This window comes from Garra rufa, chromosome 3 (assembly GCF_049309525.1).
Source record: "Garra rufa chromosome 3, GarRuf1.0, whole genome shotgun sequence".
Classification (NCBI taxonomy): Eukaryota; Metazoa; Chordata; class Actinopteri; order Cypriniformes; family Cyprinidae; genus Garra; species Garra rufa.
Window position 1 is genome coordinate 43,897,370 of NC_133363.1, and position 18,248 is coordinate 43,915,617.

Below are 18,248 nucleotides of genomic sequence, written 5' to 3' on the forward strand. Positions count from 1 at the left end.
TTCATCACAGGAATAAATTAGATTTTAATGTATATTAAAATGTAAAAACAATTTTACATCGTAATATTATTTTTTTTTTATCAAATAAATACTGCCTTAATGAGCATAAAAAATGTAAAAATTTTACTGTTCCCAAACGATTGAACAGCAGTGTACGTAATTTTAATGATAAAACCTGGTATGCAAAAAGGGAAATTAGGGTCTACCTCTGTGTTGTAGATATTAACTATCCCATTATTTTCACAATAAAGGGAAATTTAACTTCAGTAATGCTGCTTATTATTCAACAACTTCCAAATACCTAATTAAAGCAATAAGCACCAAGAAGCCATGGTTTACAGTGAATTTATAACAGCTAAGGGACGTTGTTAAGCACGATGCGGAAACCCCCTTAGCTATTATTAATTCACTGTAAACCATGGCTAAATAAAAACATTCTTCCGGCAAACAATGCATTTCCTCAGAAACGGTTGTGGTTGCTGAGCAACTCACAGACATAAACAAAGGTGGATGTTTTTGGAGTAATTTACAACAGCTTTGAACATGGCTCAACCAATCAGAATCAAGCACCGGAGCTATTTGTTTTATAAAATATATTGTATATATTCTAACTATATTATTACTTCATATGGTAAACCGTCAAAAATAAATCGGGCACATGTACATAACTTAGAAAAGATATTTTAATCTTTTTTACATAATCAGTAACTCTGACACATTACAGTACAGACAAGAAAATCAAGGAAGACATGTTATAAAATAAAAGCTTGCATTGAATGGTCAGTAAGACTTTATGCTCATATGGGAGGCTGAGTGCTGTCACTGTTTCATTGAAAAATATGCAAATGTGCCTGCATGCATATTCAAAACATGACTACTGGGCCATTAAAGGGATAGTTTACCCAAAATGATAATTCTGTCATAATTTGCTCACCCTTGTGTCATTTAAAACACAAATTCTGAACCAAATCATTGACTTCCATTGTATGGACAAAAAGCAAATATTTCTCATTTTGAAAATATGTTCTTTTATGTTCACAGAACAAAGCAAGCCAGGTTTGGACTGACAGGAGGGTAAGATATTGAATTTTAATTTCTGGGTGAACTATCACTTTAAGTACAAATGGTATGCCTCATGAGCATGAGCAACAGATGCACAATGCCAAAAGAACTCGAGCAATCGTACACCCTTAAACATAAACAGTAGAATCATTCCGAGTAGCTAGGTGAATTCTGAAATATCTAGGTTGATTCTCAGAGTTTCAGTCTGAATTTTGTGTTCTGAATTTGTAACAGGCTCACATGGAATCTGTACATGGAAAGATCTGCAGATTTACACAGAATTGGAACATTTGTTGCGCACTAAGATAATAAGAGGTAAGCACTCTCGGCTCTTGCTAACAAATTTAACCATGTTTAAATGCAGAATTCCAGGTATTTTCCCCCCTACAAAATCTGCAGATTCCATATGGGCCTGGTAATAGCCCAGTAAGTTCAAAGGACACTTGAACACATTCAAACTATCACGATCTTGCACTCTTTTTTTAAGTGGCTGACTTCACAAGCGGGACTTTAAGTGGTTTATAAAGTGAGGAGGTTCTACAAGAGACCCACACACACAGATAACAGTGCACGACAAACCAAAAAAAGAAGATACTGTTGCAGTGGTGTTGTAAACACTACACGACTTCACACTCATTAAGAGTCTTATAAAAGAGGGAATTATAAAAGACAACATTCAGAATACTGTGACGACATTTAAATGAGTTAAAAAAATAGTATTAACAAATAAATCAATCTCACATAAGCACTGGTTAACATGCTTCAGGTGCTTCATATGCAGTGGTGAGTAAAAGATGCTTACGTCGATAGAGTATAAAAATATAATACCATTAGTAAATGTAATACTGCATATACTAATATACAGTGCCTAGCTGGCTGCTGCTTCAACAAGCATTAGGAAACGGCTCCAAGCCCTCTCTTTATTCTTTTGTCTTTCTTTTTCATGCTCAATATAAGAGATTACAACTAAAAAGTAAAGTAAAGAAAAAGAGAAATTTTTGACTGTTAGTATCCATCACAGTTTCGATTTCTTTTGACTTTGGTCTTTGTTACTATTAAGATTAATAAGGTAAAGACAGGGAAAGGGGGAAGACTATGATCTGTGGAAAATTGCTTTCTATTCCACAGTTTATTGCGGCTTTGGAACAGTAACTAAAAACTAAATTAATTGCATATAAAATGGGTGACTTAAATATAACGAAACATAGCATTCAACAACATCAAAAATGATATATATATTGCATGTCCTTCGGTTTGACCAATATTTAACTGTCAAACCATCAGGTTCTTCAGTTGCTACTTTAGGTCCACAATCTTTATTGCCAAAAACTGCATAATAGCAAGAGTTCGATATACTGTAATCTCTTCATATATTTTCCTTCATTAAATGGTGCTTTAATAAACCCATTAAAATTAACCTAACTAACTGATTATATATAATTAATCATTTTAAAGATGAAAAAAAAAAGGTTTTCAAAATTCAAATCAGGCTATACTAAATTGGGATTGATCCATTGGGGTTGATGGATATTTTGGTTTAAAAGGAATGTTTTGGGAACAGCTCAAAAGTCCTTTATCTAGCACGCTCTCTTCAGGCCTTCAATATGTATAGATGAGGCAGGCTAAAGTCCAGAGCTCTCAGCAGCAGCTAACAGCTGAAAGTCCAGTGGTACTGTAAACCCCTTACACAAACACTCACACACGCACACGCTGAGGTCAAACACACATAGAGAAATGAAATCATTCACACACTGAGGCTGCAGAAGTTGCCGGGTTAGAGCAGAGTGCAGCGGAAGAAGCTTGGCTTCTTGGATCGACTCTCTGTGATTTTCACTGCTCCTCCTCCTCCCGAAGGGTTATTCTCATTCTAAACACAAAGATGCAGCAAACAAGGATCCATTCAGCATTAGTGTTACACATAAAGCCACATTTAAGGTTTTTGGACATAATAAAGACAGTTCAATAATATTAACATCTTGCATTTCTGTGTTTGAGTCAGTGAGTAGAACTAAGCTTAAAGGGGGCATATCATGAAAATCAGATTTTTTTTTCCGTGTTCAAGTGCTATAATCGGGTCCCTGGTGGATCTAGCAACTCAGAAAACGTGAAAAAGAACAACCCAGTAATTTAGTTTTTTTTGGTAAGCCTTGGTAAAAACAAGCCAATCAGATTTTAGAAAGGGGATCTTATTATAATAATAATACCTCTTAATCTGCACGTTTCCACCCACAGTAGCGTCTATTTGTTTATGACAACAGTGTGCCAATTCTAACGTCATGGCAAAAGAGCGAGCAAAGCATGCTAACTGTTCTGTCGTTGGCTGCGAAGACGAGCACAGAACACTATTTAGAGTCCCAGCAACAGAAGAGACAAGAGAGTATTGATTTATTTACTGTATATTATGCTGCACATAGATCTAATATAAACATGCAATTTCTTTCCCAGTTGTTTACCTTTACAGACATAACCGACTGTTTTTGCAACTCATGTGCTTTTAACATAAAATTGCGTGTACTCAACAGTTTAAGCGCAATAAGACATGAAAGAGAACTGAGTTTAGTACTCGCATGCCATGTGACCGACACTTTCTGAGAAAACCGTATATCAGAAGTTTAAACTAATATGGTTTAAAATGCATGATTTCAGCACGATGAAGATGATAATTAAAACTAAACATGTTTTTTGGCAGAGTATCTGAGCTACGAGTTATAAAGGCACAGCCCTATTCTGGAAAAGCAGGCTGGGAGCAGCAGCACATGTATGAAAACTGCTTTCTCAAAATAGGCATTTTCTAAATGATATAATAAGTGGTCTGTGGGGTATTTTGAGCTGAAACTTTACAGACACATTATGGGGACACCTGGGACTTATATTACATCTTGTAAAAAGGGGCCTAATAGGTCTCCTTTAACAATTTTTTTGGATAAACATTGTCTATATAATCGTAAAATGATCATTCTCACCATTTTTCTGTTTAATCTGGTCATAATGTCTCTAGCAAGAGTGACAAAGGCCTGGCATTGAAAGAAAACAAAACACTAGATTAGATCAGTAAAGAAAATGCACATCTTGCTCAATAAAATTATTTAATTGGCTCACTATTAGATAATTAATACTTTCCAAAAACAATTGATTTTAACAAGACAATGTCCCCTACCTCTTCAACATTTGTGCTAGATTTTGCACTGGTTTCCAAGAACTTGATTCCATAATCAATAGCTAGCTGTAACAGAAAAAAGGAAATGTTTAACACATCACATCAGCATTTTTACATCCTGACTTGTTTCTGGACTAAGATTTGTTTTATAAAATAGATTATAAAATTATTATTTTTTTAATGGTACATACCTTCTCCCCTCTTTCTTTTGAAACTTGTCTCTTATCATTCATGTCACATTTGTTACCCAATATCATTCGTTCTACATCTGATGATGCATGCTGATAAAACAGAGGGAAAATGAATATCACTTTAAGTGAAATAGAAACTTAAAGCTTATTTTCTCCAGCATTAGGTCTGTTTCTCACCTCCTCAATGTTCCTGATCCAGTTCTTGATGTTATCAAATGATTTCTCATTTGTGATATCGTACACCAGCATAATTCCCTGTGAAAATGACAGAAAAGAAACACACAGATTAGCCGAAGTAACCGTGTGCAGCAGCACATCCAGCATTATTTGCTTAAAAGAATAATACAATTACCATTGCTCCTCTATAATATGCAGTGGTGATGGTTCTGAACCTCTCCTGTCCGGCTGTATCCCTTTATGGCAAATTTAAAACACACGTTTTAAATATTTTTTGTACATGATTATAATTTATTCCAGGCATGCCCAAACTTTTTACTTTTAGGGCTGTGGGCCTAATGTAAGTTTGGTATAATATCCAACAATATTATATTAAGTAAAATGTTAAATCAAATTCAATTTAATGCAAAAGATTTTTTTTTAATTTTAAACAAAAGTATAAATCAAAAATGAAAAATATATATACACTACCATTCAGAAGTTTTTGAACTGTAAGGTTTTTGTTTTTCTTAAAGAAGTCTCTTCTGCTCACCAAGCTTGCATTTATTTGATCCAAAATACAGCAAATTTTACCATTTAAAATAACTGCTTTCTATTTGAATATGTTAAAAAAATATATATTCCTGTGATCAAAGCTACATTTTCTGCATCATGTCACATGATCCTTCAGAAATCATTCTAATATGCTGATTTGCTATTCAAGAAACATCTTTTAATTATTATCAATATTTAAAACAGTTGCGTAATTTAAAGATTTTTTGATGAATAGAAATATCCAAAGATCTGCATTTATCTAAAATAAAAAGCTTCTGTAACATTATACACTATACCATTCAAACGTTTGGAGTCGGCCTAATTTTTGAGATTTTTTGGGAGAAATTATAGAAATTAATACATATTTACTTTGATTAAAAGTGATGATAAAGACATTTATAATGTTACAAAAGATTTCTATTTCAGATAAATGCTGTTCTTTTGAATGTTCTATTCATCATAGAAACCTGAAAAAAAAATTCAACATAATAATAAACAAACTTAAAAAAACGTGTTTTTTGAGCAAAAAAAAAAAAAATCACAATATTAGAATGATTTCTGAAGGATCATGTGACTGGAGTAATGATGTTAAAAATTCTGAAAATTTGAAATCACAGGAATACATTTAAATTTTAAAATATATTCAAATGGAAAACCGTTACTTTAAATAGTAAAAGTATTTCACAATATTACTGCTTTTAATGTACTTCAGACCAAATAAATACAGGCTTGGTGAGCAGAAGAGACTTAAAAATGTAAAAAAAATTGATTCGTAGTGTATTTTTCTTATTTTCTCCCCCTTTTGCGATATGGCACAGCTGCCAAATATTTTCACAAGTTTTGGCATCTCTGCTTTATACTGTATAGCAGACTCGTACACTTACCAGATCTGAAGCTTGATCTTCTTCCCATCCAGTTCAATTGTTCTGATTTTAAAGTCAATTCCTGCAAATAAATGTTTATAAATAAGTGATGTGAAACACTTACACTCAAAACCTAGTTTGCACAACAGAAATCAGTCCTATCATGAGACAATGTGAAACTGACTCATCTCAGAAAACATCACAAATCTTCCGCTGAAAAGGGGCCTAGCGCTTTAGCACGTTTTCATGGCGTAACCACAGAGATGGAATGTGTAGAAAGGTCAGAATGGTCTAACATATGGCTGACCGACTAAATTGCTGTAGTGCAGGCTTTGCGCATGCGTGTAAACCGGTTGCATTCAGTAGCAACAGAACGTGATCTCTGCTCATGACAATTATGAGAAAACTTGGCAGTGTGTATTGAGGCATTTAATCCTGCCACCAGTGAAAGCTCGGACAGGACATGGGACGGGAACTGACACAGCAGTATTGTCCATGGTAATAGGGGAAGTCTGTGGCACAACAATGACAAAAGGTCAAGGAACTCTCGCACAGGTTTCGCACAGGAAATGACGTGTTCGACCACAGTAGAGACAGGCTTACCTAGAGCTGTGTCAAAAATATCACAACAAGTAACATGGTCAAAAACTATAAGCCTGGTGACCTAGTCCATGTATGTTTGTACAATTTCTTGTAACATATACACTACCACTCAAAAGTTTGGGACCACTAAGACTTGCAATGTTTTTAAAGGAAGTCTCTTATGCTCATCAAGGCTGCATTTATTTGATTAAAAATACAGAAAAAACAGTAATATTGTGAAATGTTATTACAATATAAAATAATGGTTTTTATTTTTAATATACTTTAAAATATAATTTATTCATGTGATGCAAAGCTGAATTTTCATCAGCTCTTAGTCCAGTCCTAAGTGTCACATGATCCTTCAGAAATCATTCTAAGATGCTGATTTATTATTAGTATAGAATTTTGTTGGAAACAGTGCTGCCAAATATTTTTTGGAACCTCTGATTCTTTTTTCTGGATTTTTTTGATAAATTAACAAGTTAAGAACTGCATTTATTCAAAATATAAATATTTCCTAACAGTGCTATCACTTTTTATTAATTTAACATCCTAGGTGAATAAAAGTATTAATTTCTTTCAAAAAAAAGAAAGAATAAAAATCTTCTGGCCCCAAACTTTTAAACAATAGTGTATATCGTTAGAAAACCTTTCGATTTTAAAATAAATGCTGTTCTTTTTAACTTTTTATTGATCAAAGAATCTTGAAAAAAGTATCAGAGGTTCTAAAACAATATTAAGCAGCACAAGCGTTTTCAGCACTGATAATAAATCAGCATATAAGAATGATTTTTAAACGATCATGTGACACTGAAGACTGGAGTAATGATTCTGAAAAGTCAAGTGTACTTACAGATATAAATTAAATTTTAAGGTACATTAATATAGAAAAACATTGTTTTACATCATAAGAATATTTCACAATATTATATATTTTTCTGTATTTTTAAAACAAATGAACACAGCCTTGATGAACATAAGAAACTTCTTTAAAAAAAAAAAACCATTAAAATCTTACTGATCCCAAACTGTTCAGTGGTAGTGTACGTATGTGTGCATTCTGATTTTGTGGGTTTCATATTCTGGTATAACACTGTAGGTCTGCTGACTTAAGGAACAATTGCTTATTTAGTAATAATAGTGGTAAAGTCACAATGAAAAGGAAGCAGCGACTGATCTTTTCTTCTTACTGTGACGTACATTTGACTGAAATAGACGCAGGGCGGGGACTTGATTAAATTCATCAGTTGTCCATTGGATTTTGAGATGTGGGCGTGGCACTTAAAAGTAAAGGCAGGTGAATGTGTGCTTGTAAATGCAGGGTTTAAACGGACTAAATGCATGGACAAGTCCTGCATATGTCACCAAAGAGGAATCTGTCATTTTCACCAGGGTTCAGTTGTGACACTTTGATTCAACACCATGAGGTCAAAACATTAAGAAGCACATATGCAGATTAATTGCTTGAAATATGGTCTATAAAATGAGTTTACAAAATACAAAGTTAGCATGACATAAATCTTAACTTCATGTCAACTTTAAAATTAAAGTGTACGTAAGAACTGATGTAACATCTTTATGTTGTAAGCAGTCAGTTGTAGATGAGATAAGCCACCTGAGAAAGCACACAAACCCACTTAATTTAATTTTCCTCAAATAAACTGCTCACTGTGGCCCTTTAACTCTTGTTTAGTTGTTGTATGTGAATATAAATGTCTCTTTAACCACAGAAACGAAAGTGCAGTCCAGCCCACAGCGCTAGCGCACAGCTAATCAGAATGTAATCATGCTAGCTCTGCAAACATAGCATGTTTGTAACGTCTAATTCAAATTACAGATAAAAGTGGTATATTCCAGGTGATCCTGACATTTCATTATGTAAAATAGTCCGTTTGTCATGTTAAACGCTAATAAAACACAATAGCTGAGTGAACGGGGCTGTCACATCCACGGCCTCTTCCTGTCACTCCAACAGAGAGTCACATGTATGCAACCCCCCATCTATTTCTATAACAGTTTGTTTCTCCTCCCGCAGGACTACATAATAAACATTCCTGTAGTGTACACATACATATACAAATCATTGAGTTGAACTGACCTATCGTGGAGATGAAAGTGGTGTTGAACGCGTCCTCACTGAATCGAAAGAGCAGACATGTCTTGCCCACTCCGCTGTCTCCGATAAGCAGCAGTTTAAACAGATAGTCGTACGTTTTCGCCATGTTTTCTGTTTCTCCTGTCTGGCTACCTTGCTTTGGCTCGGTAGCAGAGTAACGGTATTCGTCTAACGGTACATAAAAGATGCGCTTGAACTTGTGTTTCCGACTTCAGTGCTCACAGGAGTGAGGAAGAGGCTGGGCGAGTCTGCCGTGACGTCATCGCGAAGACGAAAGTCAAGAGCCAAAGGAGGATCGGTAAGGAAACTTTGGTAATTCATAATTTTGACTTAAAAAGTTCTAATTCTAATATTCTGATTTGCTGCTCACAAAAACATTTATTACTATTATATAGTATTTTTTTCTGGTTACTTTGATGAATATAAAAAATGTAGCCTACTCAGCTGTATTAAATATTGATAATAATAATAATAAATGTTTCTTGAACAGCAGATCAGCATATTAGAATGATTTCTGAAGGATCATGTGACACTGAAGACTGGAGTAATGACGCTGAAAATTTAGCTTTGTCACAGGAATAAATTACATTTTAAAATATGTTCAAATTAAAAGCAGTTATTTTAAATAGTAAACATATTTCACAATTGTACTGTTTTTGCTATAATTGGGATAAAAAAAGGCTTGGTGAGCAGAAGAGACTTATTTTAAAAAACTGTCCAAAAACTTTGACTGGCAGTGCATGTCATAATTATGTCATTATTATAAAGACGAAATTATGAGGAAAGTCATAATTATGACAAAAGGTTATGACAGTCTAATTTTTTTATTTCATAATTATTACTTTTTACCTCAGAGTTTTGACTCTTTATCTCAAAATAATGACTGTCATAATTTGTACTTTTATAACTTTTTTTAAGCATTTAATAATATATTTCTATATCAGGATTTCCATAATACAAATTACTTCTATGTAAAGCTTTTCCTTTTCTATTTTCAGATTTATTTTTTCTATTTTTTCTATATGTTGTAAGTTATATGTTCATCAAAGCCTACTGTATTTTGTAATTGATCATGTTTACTGATTATCATTTCATTGGGACTTGCTTCATCGCAGTGACTTCCACATGGGACGCAGCCGTTCTCGCTTTTCCTAACTACTTTAGAAGTTTCCTCCATTCTCGCAGTGCAGTACTTAGATGCATTTCCGGGTCACGGGCTGTAACACGGAGGAGAAAATAAACGAAGCAGCGTCAATTTATTAGAGTATTGAGACACACCCTGTAACGTTCACATACATCTGGGGAAATACCGGACTTTTTGGTCGAAATTATTCATAATGTGGTGTTATTTCACTTTACCATAATACCTACATCTAGGTTTCTGAATTACCCTATAATTTTAGGGACTACTAGCTTTGGCTTGATTTGAATTTACCATATGCTAACAGTTTTCGTCAAATGTAGAATCGTAATAAATTAATATATCATAATTTTATTTTATATATGGCATTTTATTTACTGTTTTGATGTCAACGAAGGCTAGGCTACTGTTTATTGTAGTAGGTAACAATAACCGTTGTAGTTAACCGGCAAACTAGGATAAACTAGTATACTGGAAAATACTGAACTGTTTGTAAACAATGAATCATGTTTTGTTTTTAAAGCATTCATTCTGTGGCAGACATAATGAATTTTGTTTCTAAATGTCACCGCCTGCTGGAGAAGACTGAAACTTCATCACCGCCGAATGCGTGCTCTGGAGCCACAAAAGGGACTGATAAGTAAATCTCCAACTGCGTCAGTGTTTTGAACAGGTTTGCATTTAATCTATCTTGAAATGTAAAATAGCGATAACAGCAGATTAGAACATCTGGTTGTCTGACGACAAAGAGTGGTTAAGAAACTGATGTTGATGTGTGTGTGAGTGGGGACCTAAACCTGAATACACACAGACTGGTGAGGATTTAAGGTCCCCATGGGGAAACAAGCTTATAAATTGTGCAGAATTAGTTTTTTTCAGAATGTAAAAATGCAAATGTAAAAACGAAAGTTTTCTCTAAGGGTTGGGGTTAGGTTAAGGGGATAGACAGTACAGTGTGGACAGTGTAAAAACTATTGCACCTATGGAGAGTCCCCACAAGGATAGTAAACCAGACTGTGTGTGTGTGTGTGTGTGTGTGTGTGTGTGTGTGTGTGTGTGTGTGTGAAGAAAAGACTTGCCCAAAGGGCAGGCGCGCCGCTCGCAATTTTGGGCCCTATGACAAAATATGAGTTTGGGCCCCCCCTGCCACACCAAAGCAGATCCACGTCCAGCCATTTTAAGCTGTACAAAACAGGTAGTTTTGCTGCTTGATAATGATATTGCAAATTGGTGTGTCTTACTATGTTAAGACCGTTAAGACACACCAGTTGTAGCAGTCGTGGCCTAATGGTTTGAGAGTCGGACTCCGGCAGGGATTGTCTCTGGGGAGAGTGAATAATCAGTGCTCTCTCCCACCTTCAATACCATGCCAAGGCACCGAACCCCCAACTGCTGAAGCCACATCAATATGGCTGCCCACTCTTCTGGGTGTGTTCATGGTGTGTGTGTGTGTGTGTGTGTGTGTGTGTGTGTGCACTTGGATGGGTTAAATGCAGAGCACCATTACCAAGTATGGGTCACAATACTTGGCCATACGTCACATCCTTTTCTTTCCCTTTGTTTTAATGTATTATCTTAATTATGAGCACACTTGTTTGTAATACAAACAGTTGTACCATTTACTGTTAACCGTTGTTATTCTTGTTGTTATTTCCCTATAGCAGATAATGAACTGGCTTACTTCTGCATTAAAGAAAAAGATGGCTAATTATCAGAAAATGCTTTTCATAAGTCTACAGCAAAGCCCCTGAAAGATCAAGATCAAGCTGCTAGCTTAATTTACAAGCTTGTTGGCTTAAAAATGCAAGCACAGGTTAACAGTATCCATTTGTAAATTGAATGTGTCTGGCTTCCGGCGTCATTCACTTTTAGCTATTTTTAGTTGCACAAAACAGCTCATTTTGCTGTTTGATCTTGCAAACTGGTCTGTCTTACCATATTATTTTAATGTATTATGTTATCCTAATTATGAACACACTGGTTTGTAGTGCAAACACTTTCACCGTTTAGTGCACAACTAATAAACCAGAGATCTGGCACATTCACAGAAAATATCTTTTTGCCGTGTTAAAAAATAAGGTGGATAGCATAGGGCTATTAAGAAACCTTCAAAAGTTGACCAATCCATCATGGGGTTGAAAGTGGATCAATATTTAGAGTCCAAACCATGCAGAAATGTCTCAGTGGCTCAGATATATGAGTATATCACCATCCATTAAGTCAGCTATTATCTGACATCAAATGGATCACGTAATACTGACAGAAGATAATTTTTGTAGGTCTATATTCTATTTTCTACAGCTTATTCAGTAAGAATATAAAATAGGGGTGCACATCACTTTAAAGGAGACTTGAAGCACAATGAAATCAATTTACTCAATACTAACCTCATACAGAGCACTTATTGTATATTATCTCCATGCTTTATTGAGTTATGCTGTGCAATGTTATAGTTTCAGATGTGTAGAGAAAGACTACTGTATCATACAAACAGTGAATTGCTGGATTAATGTTACAGAAACTCTGTGCTGTGAGCACTATACTAAATTACACAGGTCTAGTCTACATTAAAGATAAAGTCCTGGGAAAACAGTGGAAAATTCAGTGATAACAATAGATATAATCGGAGCAGTGTTCAAATACATTTTCAAAATATGTTTTATCATAACCATCTTATTGTACCAATGTATTTGCATAAACAATGTTCAGCATTTTGTAACTGTAGAAACCATACTGTACTGAAGGTACATGTATACTGTACACACCAGCATGAAAATGATGACTTTTTCTCATCTTTTGTATTCACCTGATGACTATTACTTCTTATTCTCCAGTCGAAGTTTCCACCACTTATGATTCTGTAAATAACAACAGTTTTTAAATTTTAATGCAAACTAATCAGTGCTGAAATTATGTATTTTTGTTTGTTTTTATATCAGGTCTTACCTTCTTCCCCAAGATGTTTGGTGTGTGTGGCTGCATCTCATCCAAACTTGCATACATGTTGCTGTCAGTCCCTCGGATGTCCTCATAGGTGTTGCTCTCAGCTATGTGTTCATAGGTGTTAATGTCACGTTGTTCAGGTATGTCTTGATAGGTGTTTTCTGTTAAATGGATACTGTCCACGGGCTGCATACGGTTGTCATACTCTTGCCCGGGCTGGTCCTTCTGCTCAGTGCACACCACAGTTGCAAATGTGTAGACTGGATTGGGCTGTAGGGCTTCTTGGTCAGCATATGGCATTCGGACAGCTCCACTATGGCGTTTTTTAAGATCAAGGACAGCATAAGAGCAGGAGGCTGTTTTGAGTGGAGCTAAAGGAGGTTGTTGAGGGGTTGAGGGCATGATGTTAGAAGAAGATTTATTGATTTCAGTGTGGAGTGGCAACTTTAATTGAGAGTTGTAGCCCTCTGTGTCCAAGGTATCACTTCTCTCATCACCACCTGTCCTTCCAGATGTCCTTGATTCTGAAAAGCCGTGTTGTTCTTGCGACGGATTTGTACCGGGAAACCCAGCGCTTAAGGAATTCCGAAGTGGTGCATTTTTCTTTGGCACTGGTGGGACTTTCATACCCTAATGATTTACAGAGCACATACATGAATTTCAACATTAGATACGTAAAAAAGTTTTACACTGTGGAATTTGCCAAGTAAGCAGCTGACTTGGTTACCTGAGACAGGCTGTTCCGGTCAATAGAGGTGGAGATTGCGAGTTTCCGGCCACTTTTAGAATACAGAACAGGAGGCGTGTCTTGCGGGATGTTGCTAGATTGTTCCCATAAACTTCTTAGAGCCTTAACGCTAACACCCGCACTAACTCTGGGCTTATTTTGAACCACATCATAAAGCTCATTTTTGCCATCCTGGAAGAATGACAGTGCAGAAGGATATGCATTGTAAAATATTTAAAGGTGAACTTAGTACTTAGTAATTTTGTATTAGTATGTTGTGGTGGCCAGTATGCCCAACATGTCTTTTAAAGAAGTCCCTTCTACTTACCAAGCCTGCCTTTATTTGATTCAAAGTGCAGCAAAAACAGTAAATTTTAAAAATATTTTTACGATTTTAAAACAACTGTTTTGTCTTTTAATATATTTAAAAATGTAATTTATTCCTGTGACTTCAAAGCTGAAGCATTTATCTAAAATAGAAATCTTTTGTAACATTATAAATGTCTTTATCTTCATTCATGCTAAATGAAAGTAGTAATTTCTATAATGTCTTTCCCAACAACAATAAAAAAGATTATACTGACTCCAAGCGTCAGTGTAAAATATTACAAAAGCTTTTTATTTCAGATAAATGCTGATCGTTGGATCTCTATTCATCAAAGGATCCTGGGAAAAGAAATGTACTCTGTAACAATGTAACTGTCTTAGATATTGATAATAATAAATGTTTCTTTAACAGCAAATCACCATATTAGAATGATTTCTGAAGGACCATGTGACACTGAAGACTGGAGTAATGATGCTGAAAATTTAGCTTTGATCACAGGAATAAATTACATTTTAAAATATATTCCAACAGAAAGCAGTTATTTCAAATAGTAAAATAGTTCACAATATTACTCTTTTTTTACTTTATTTTGAAGCAAATAAATGCAGGCTTGGTAATCAGAAGAGACTTCTTTAAAAAACATTAAAAATCTTACTGTTCCAAAACTTTTGACTGGTAGTGTAATTGAACATAATTTTAAAAGTGCTGTTCATTTATTTATATGTAAGACTTTTTAAATAAAGAATAATTATTTAATTGATACCTCTCCCACAGAGTCCATATCTGTGTCGTATGAAGTCAGGTACTCTCCAAATGGCTGGATCGGTGTGGTTTTAAAGTGATTGATCAGCTCTATGAGACTATTGTGGGTAGTGGAATCACCAGAAACGACAAACAATCCAGCATTGGTTTGATTTATGACAAAATGGCGACAACGATCCTGTCCTCTGTCAACATAAAGCATTAGAGAAATGAAGCAACTCAACACACATCAGCATCAAACTGTTTTTTTTAAAGGTCAAAGCCATTATCTAGTTTACTTCCCTCTACATTGTAGGGGTTTTAACATAGGATTTACTTCAAATGACTAAATCTGGTAACGCTTTACAGTAAGGTCTGATTTAATACATGAACAAAGAACAGTACTTCTGTAGAATTTATTTATCTTAGTTACTGTTAATTTCAAAAGGTTTTTCTTTATTGAGCTGACGTTAACAATGAACACTTGTATGTTTATTCCCTAAGAGGATTAATAAACTCTGTAACACTTTAGATTAGGGAACACATATTCACTCCTAATTTGCTGTTTATTAATAGTTAGTAAGTATGCGCCTAATAAGTACTAATAAACAGCGAATATGCTAGTAACATGCATGATTATTATCAAAGTTAATAATGAGAATTAGTCCTCAAAATAGTGTTATCTTAAATTCTGTATAATAAAAAATATATATTGCTCAATGATAGTTCTTGTTATCTAATACATTAAATAATGTTAACAAATTGGGTAAAATTGTTATTCTTACTTGTATGAAAGAATATATCCAGTGGATTTTTCACTGAGTCTGATAAGGAAGCAACCAACATTCTTGTCTTTGAGCTGATCTTCTGCTTCACTGCAAACAGCAACAGTTACCACAGTGCACCAGTGCAGCTGCCTAATAAACATTTGCATCTCATTCGCCATTACCCGAAAACAGGCAGTATTTAATATGTTCAGATGGTTTTACAGCTGATGATAAAACAGTTACCAAACCTCTTATCTCTCATTAGTTCTTACTGTCTGGAGATGAAGCCCTGGAACCAGGGTGGAAACCTTCCATCGCACAGGATGAGCACAGCCTGAGTCTCCACAAACCACTCGAGGATGTGCTCTCTCTGTAGTCCTCTGTCCATGTTGAGATCTCCCCCCTTTCTCTCCATCTGTTTCTCATTTAATTTCTGAGATATCTTCATCTTCTGGTACAAGGCTGCCTCTATTTGCTCCATTGTGAGCATCTCCCTCCCTGTGCAAATGCACTGCGTGCATCCAATAAAGCCAACTTTCCACTTTCATAACATCACTCACTGCAACAGGAAGACTGGCATGCTTCATTTGCTTAGTTTCCTCATACGTAAATGTGTGATCTTGCAAACGTGAAAGGTTCTATTGTTTGAGTTTATCTGCTCGTAGTCAATAACGACTTACTGTTTCAGTGTGATTTTGTTGCACTATCTTTGGAAGCTTCTTCCGCCTGAATTGCAGTCTTGTATAAATATCAAAACTGGTTTCGATTTGGAAAGCAGATTGGATCACGAACTATAACCACTGCATATGCAGGATTAATATGTAACAAATTAATATGCTCAGCTCAACATTTTTCATGAGATTTTGATTATTGGATTCAAAGCATGATAGACAATGTGATCTGGATTTTTAATTTTAATACTGAGCCTCACGATTTGCATATCAGCTGGATATGTACCTCTACATTGTCATGTAACATTTAATTTTAACAAGAGTGTTTTTTAGATTAAATTTAAAAAAAAAAAAGATTCAGCTATTGAACTTAAATTCATGCTATAGCAATTTCTGCTGTTCTATGAGGAATACACCACCGGACAAAAGATTTTTAATGTTTTAAGTCTCTTTTGCTCAACAATTTGATTCAAAGTACAGCAAAAACAGTAAAATTTGTTGAATTTTCAACATCATTACTCCAGTCTTCAGGGTCACATGATCCTTCAGAAATCATTCTAATATGCTGATTTGCTGTTCAAGAAACATGTTTTTTTATTATTATTATTATTATTATTACTATCAATATTTAAAACAGTTGAGTAATTTTTTTGAAAAAAAAATCTGAAATAAAAATGTTTTGTAACAATATTAATTTGTTAAAAAGTGTTAATAAAGACATTTATAATGTTGCAAGATTTCTATTTCAGATAAATGCTGTTCTTCTGATCTTTCTGTTTATCAAAGAAACCTGTAAACCTTTTAAATAGTAAAAATATTTCAAAATTTTACTGTTTTTGCTTTACTTTGGAGCAAATAAATGCAGACTTGGTGAGCAGAAGAGACTTCTTTTAAAAACCTCAGAAATATTACTATTCAATAACTTTTGACTGGTAGTGTATGTTTAAAATGTATAAATTAAATCATATAAATGTAGATCTTTTAATGAAGTATAGAGTCAAACAGATAAAAAATAAATAAGAACACAGCACAAAGTAGTTGTTTGGAATGTTCTTTCTTATTTTTTACTTTAAAGTATTTGTAAGTGTTTTATTACCTCATTAAAAACCTACAAACAACTGTTTGTCACATGTTTAAAATGATAAGCTTTAGCACATGTCAGCATTAAACAGAATAGAAGAGTGAGCGAACGCACAACATCGATCATTCTGACTGAAACTGTGACCCACAGTCAGAGAATTGGTGACTGAACGATTAGGTCCAACCTGAATATAGGCTAAATCAGAAGAATCCTTTATGCTGTGTTATATTTTTTTAAGTCATGGGACAACCCTGCCAACGTGTTGTCGTTCTTACGCTCAGGCATGAGTTCAACAGGTGGCGCGTCCACTTTTAGAAACACGCTGCTCGGACTCGTGCACTTTTCTATGGTCTATGAAGGTAGTCTCGTGAGCGCATGAAGGATTCAGAAACGTGACACATTTGCTGGTGATGACAGGTAGGTACATTTCTTGTTCTGTTACTTACTGTTTTTAGTAAACACAATAGACATGCAATTGTCACACAAAGGTTAGGATTAGTCCTTAAATATTGCCGCTGTATTGGAGCGACTGAAGTATTACTCCAGTCACTCCACCACAGCGGCAACTTTAATTTTTTATTACAGTTAACGTTACGCCTGCTTGTATGCGTGTAACTATTTCGAAAATTAAAAACAAATGAATGGAGTGTATTACACCGTCTTTTTGGAGATCTGGTTTGGCTGTGACGATCAGACCTACCTCCGTGATGAATAGTAACGTTAGTTAAAACTGTCGTCTTTATCAGGTTAACATTTTTTGTGAGAAGCATCGAATGCACATTACAAGTTTTACAATGTGGAAAGCAAAATTTGTAGGTCAAAATATACTTTTTCAATTGTGAATTTTGTAAGTTTCCCTTGTTTTTCTATATTCTAGACACCGGCTTTCCTTGGATAAATATAGGCTAAATATAGGTGAGGCCTCATCCTTATCTTGCACACTTCAGGAAGATCTAAAATTGTCTCACCATCATGAATGAAATATTTAGGTCACAACAAACTATATAGTACTATATGATTAGCTTATTAAACTGTATGCATAATGGATTGGATTTTATTTAGTTAATTTACATATAGAGATTGTATAAAATAATTTATTTTTGTGTGTACTGTTTGTTATGGGTCTAGTAAATGTAATCTTTTTTGTTTTATTAAGTAAGATCA

At 34.7% G+C, this 18,248-nt stretch overlaps 1 protein-coding gene across 1 annotated transcript; it reads right to left on the minus strand.

The window, feature by feature from the left end:
* Positions 1-665: 665 nt before the first annotated feature.
* Positions 666-8,937, minus strand: rab8b (RAB8B, member RAS oncogene family). Its single transcript, XM_073836219.1, has 8 exons — positions 8,668-8,937; positions 6,006-6,066; positions 4,763-4,823; positions 4,588-4,665; positions 4,411-4,500; positions 4,220-4,285; positions 4,026-4,076; positions 666-2,929 (listed from the first exon to the last, which is right to left on the minus strand). Exons 1-8 carry the CDS (start codon positions 8,789-8,791, stop codon positions 2,837-2,839), a joined length of 624 nt encoding a protein of 207 aa, XP_073692320.1. The 5' UTR covers positions 8,792-8,937; the 3' UTR covers positions 666-2,836.
* Positions 8,938-18,248: the final 9,311 nt, after the last annotated feature.

Bases quoted from the DNA above. Each gene is read 5' to 3' on its own strand.
- rab8b (XM_073836219.1), bottom strand. From the start codon at position 8,791: ATGGCGAAAACGTACGACTATCTGTTTAAACTGCTGCTTATCGGAGAC. The intron at 4,286-4,410 runs GTATGTACCATT...TTTCTGTTACAG, and splicing joins CAAAAGAAAGAGGGGAGAAG to CTAGCTATTGATTATGGAAT. The intron at 2,930-4,025 runs GTGAGAATGATC...CTTTGTGTTTAG, and splicing joins CCAGATTAAACAGAAAAATG to AATGAGAATAACCCTTCGGG.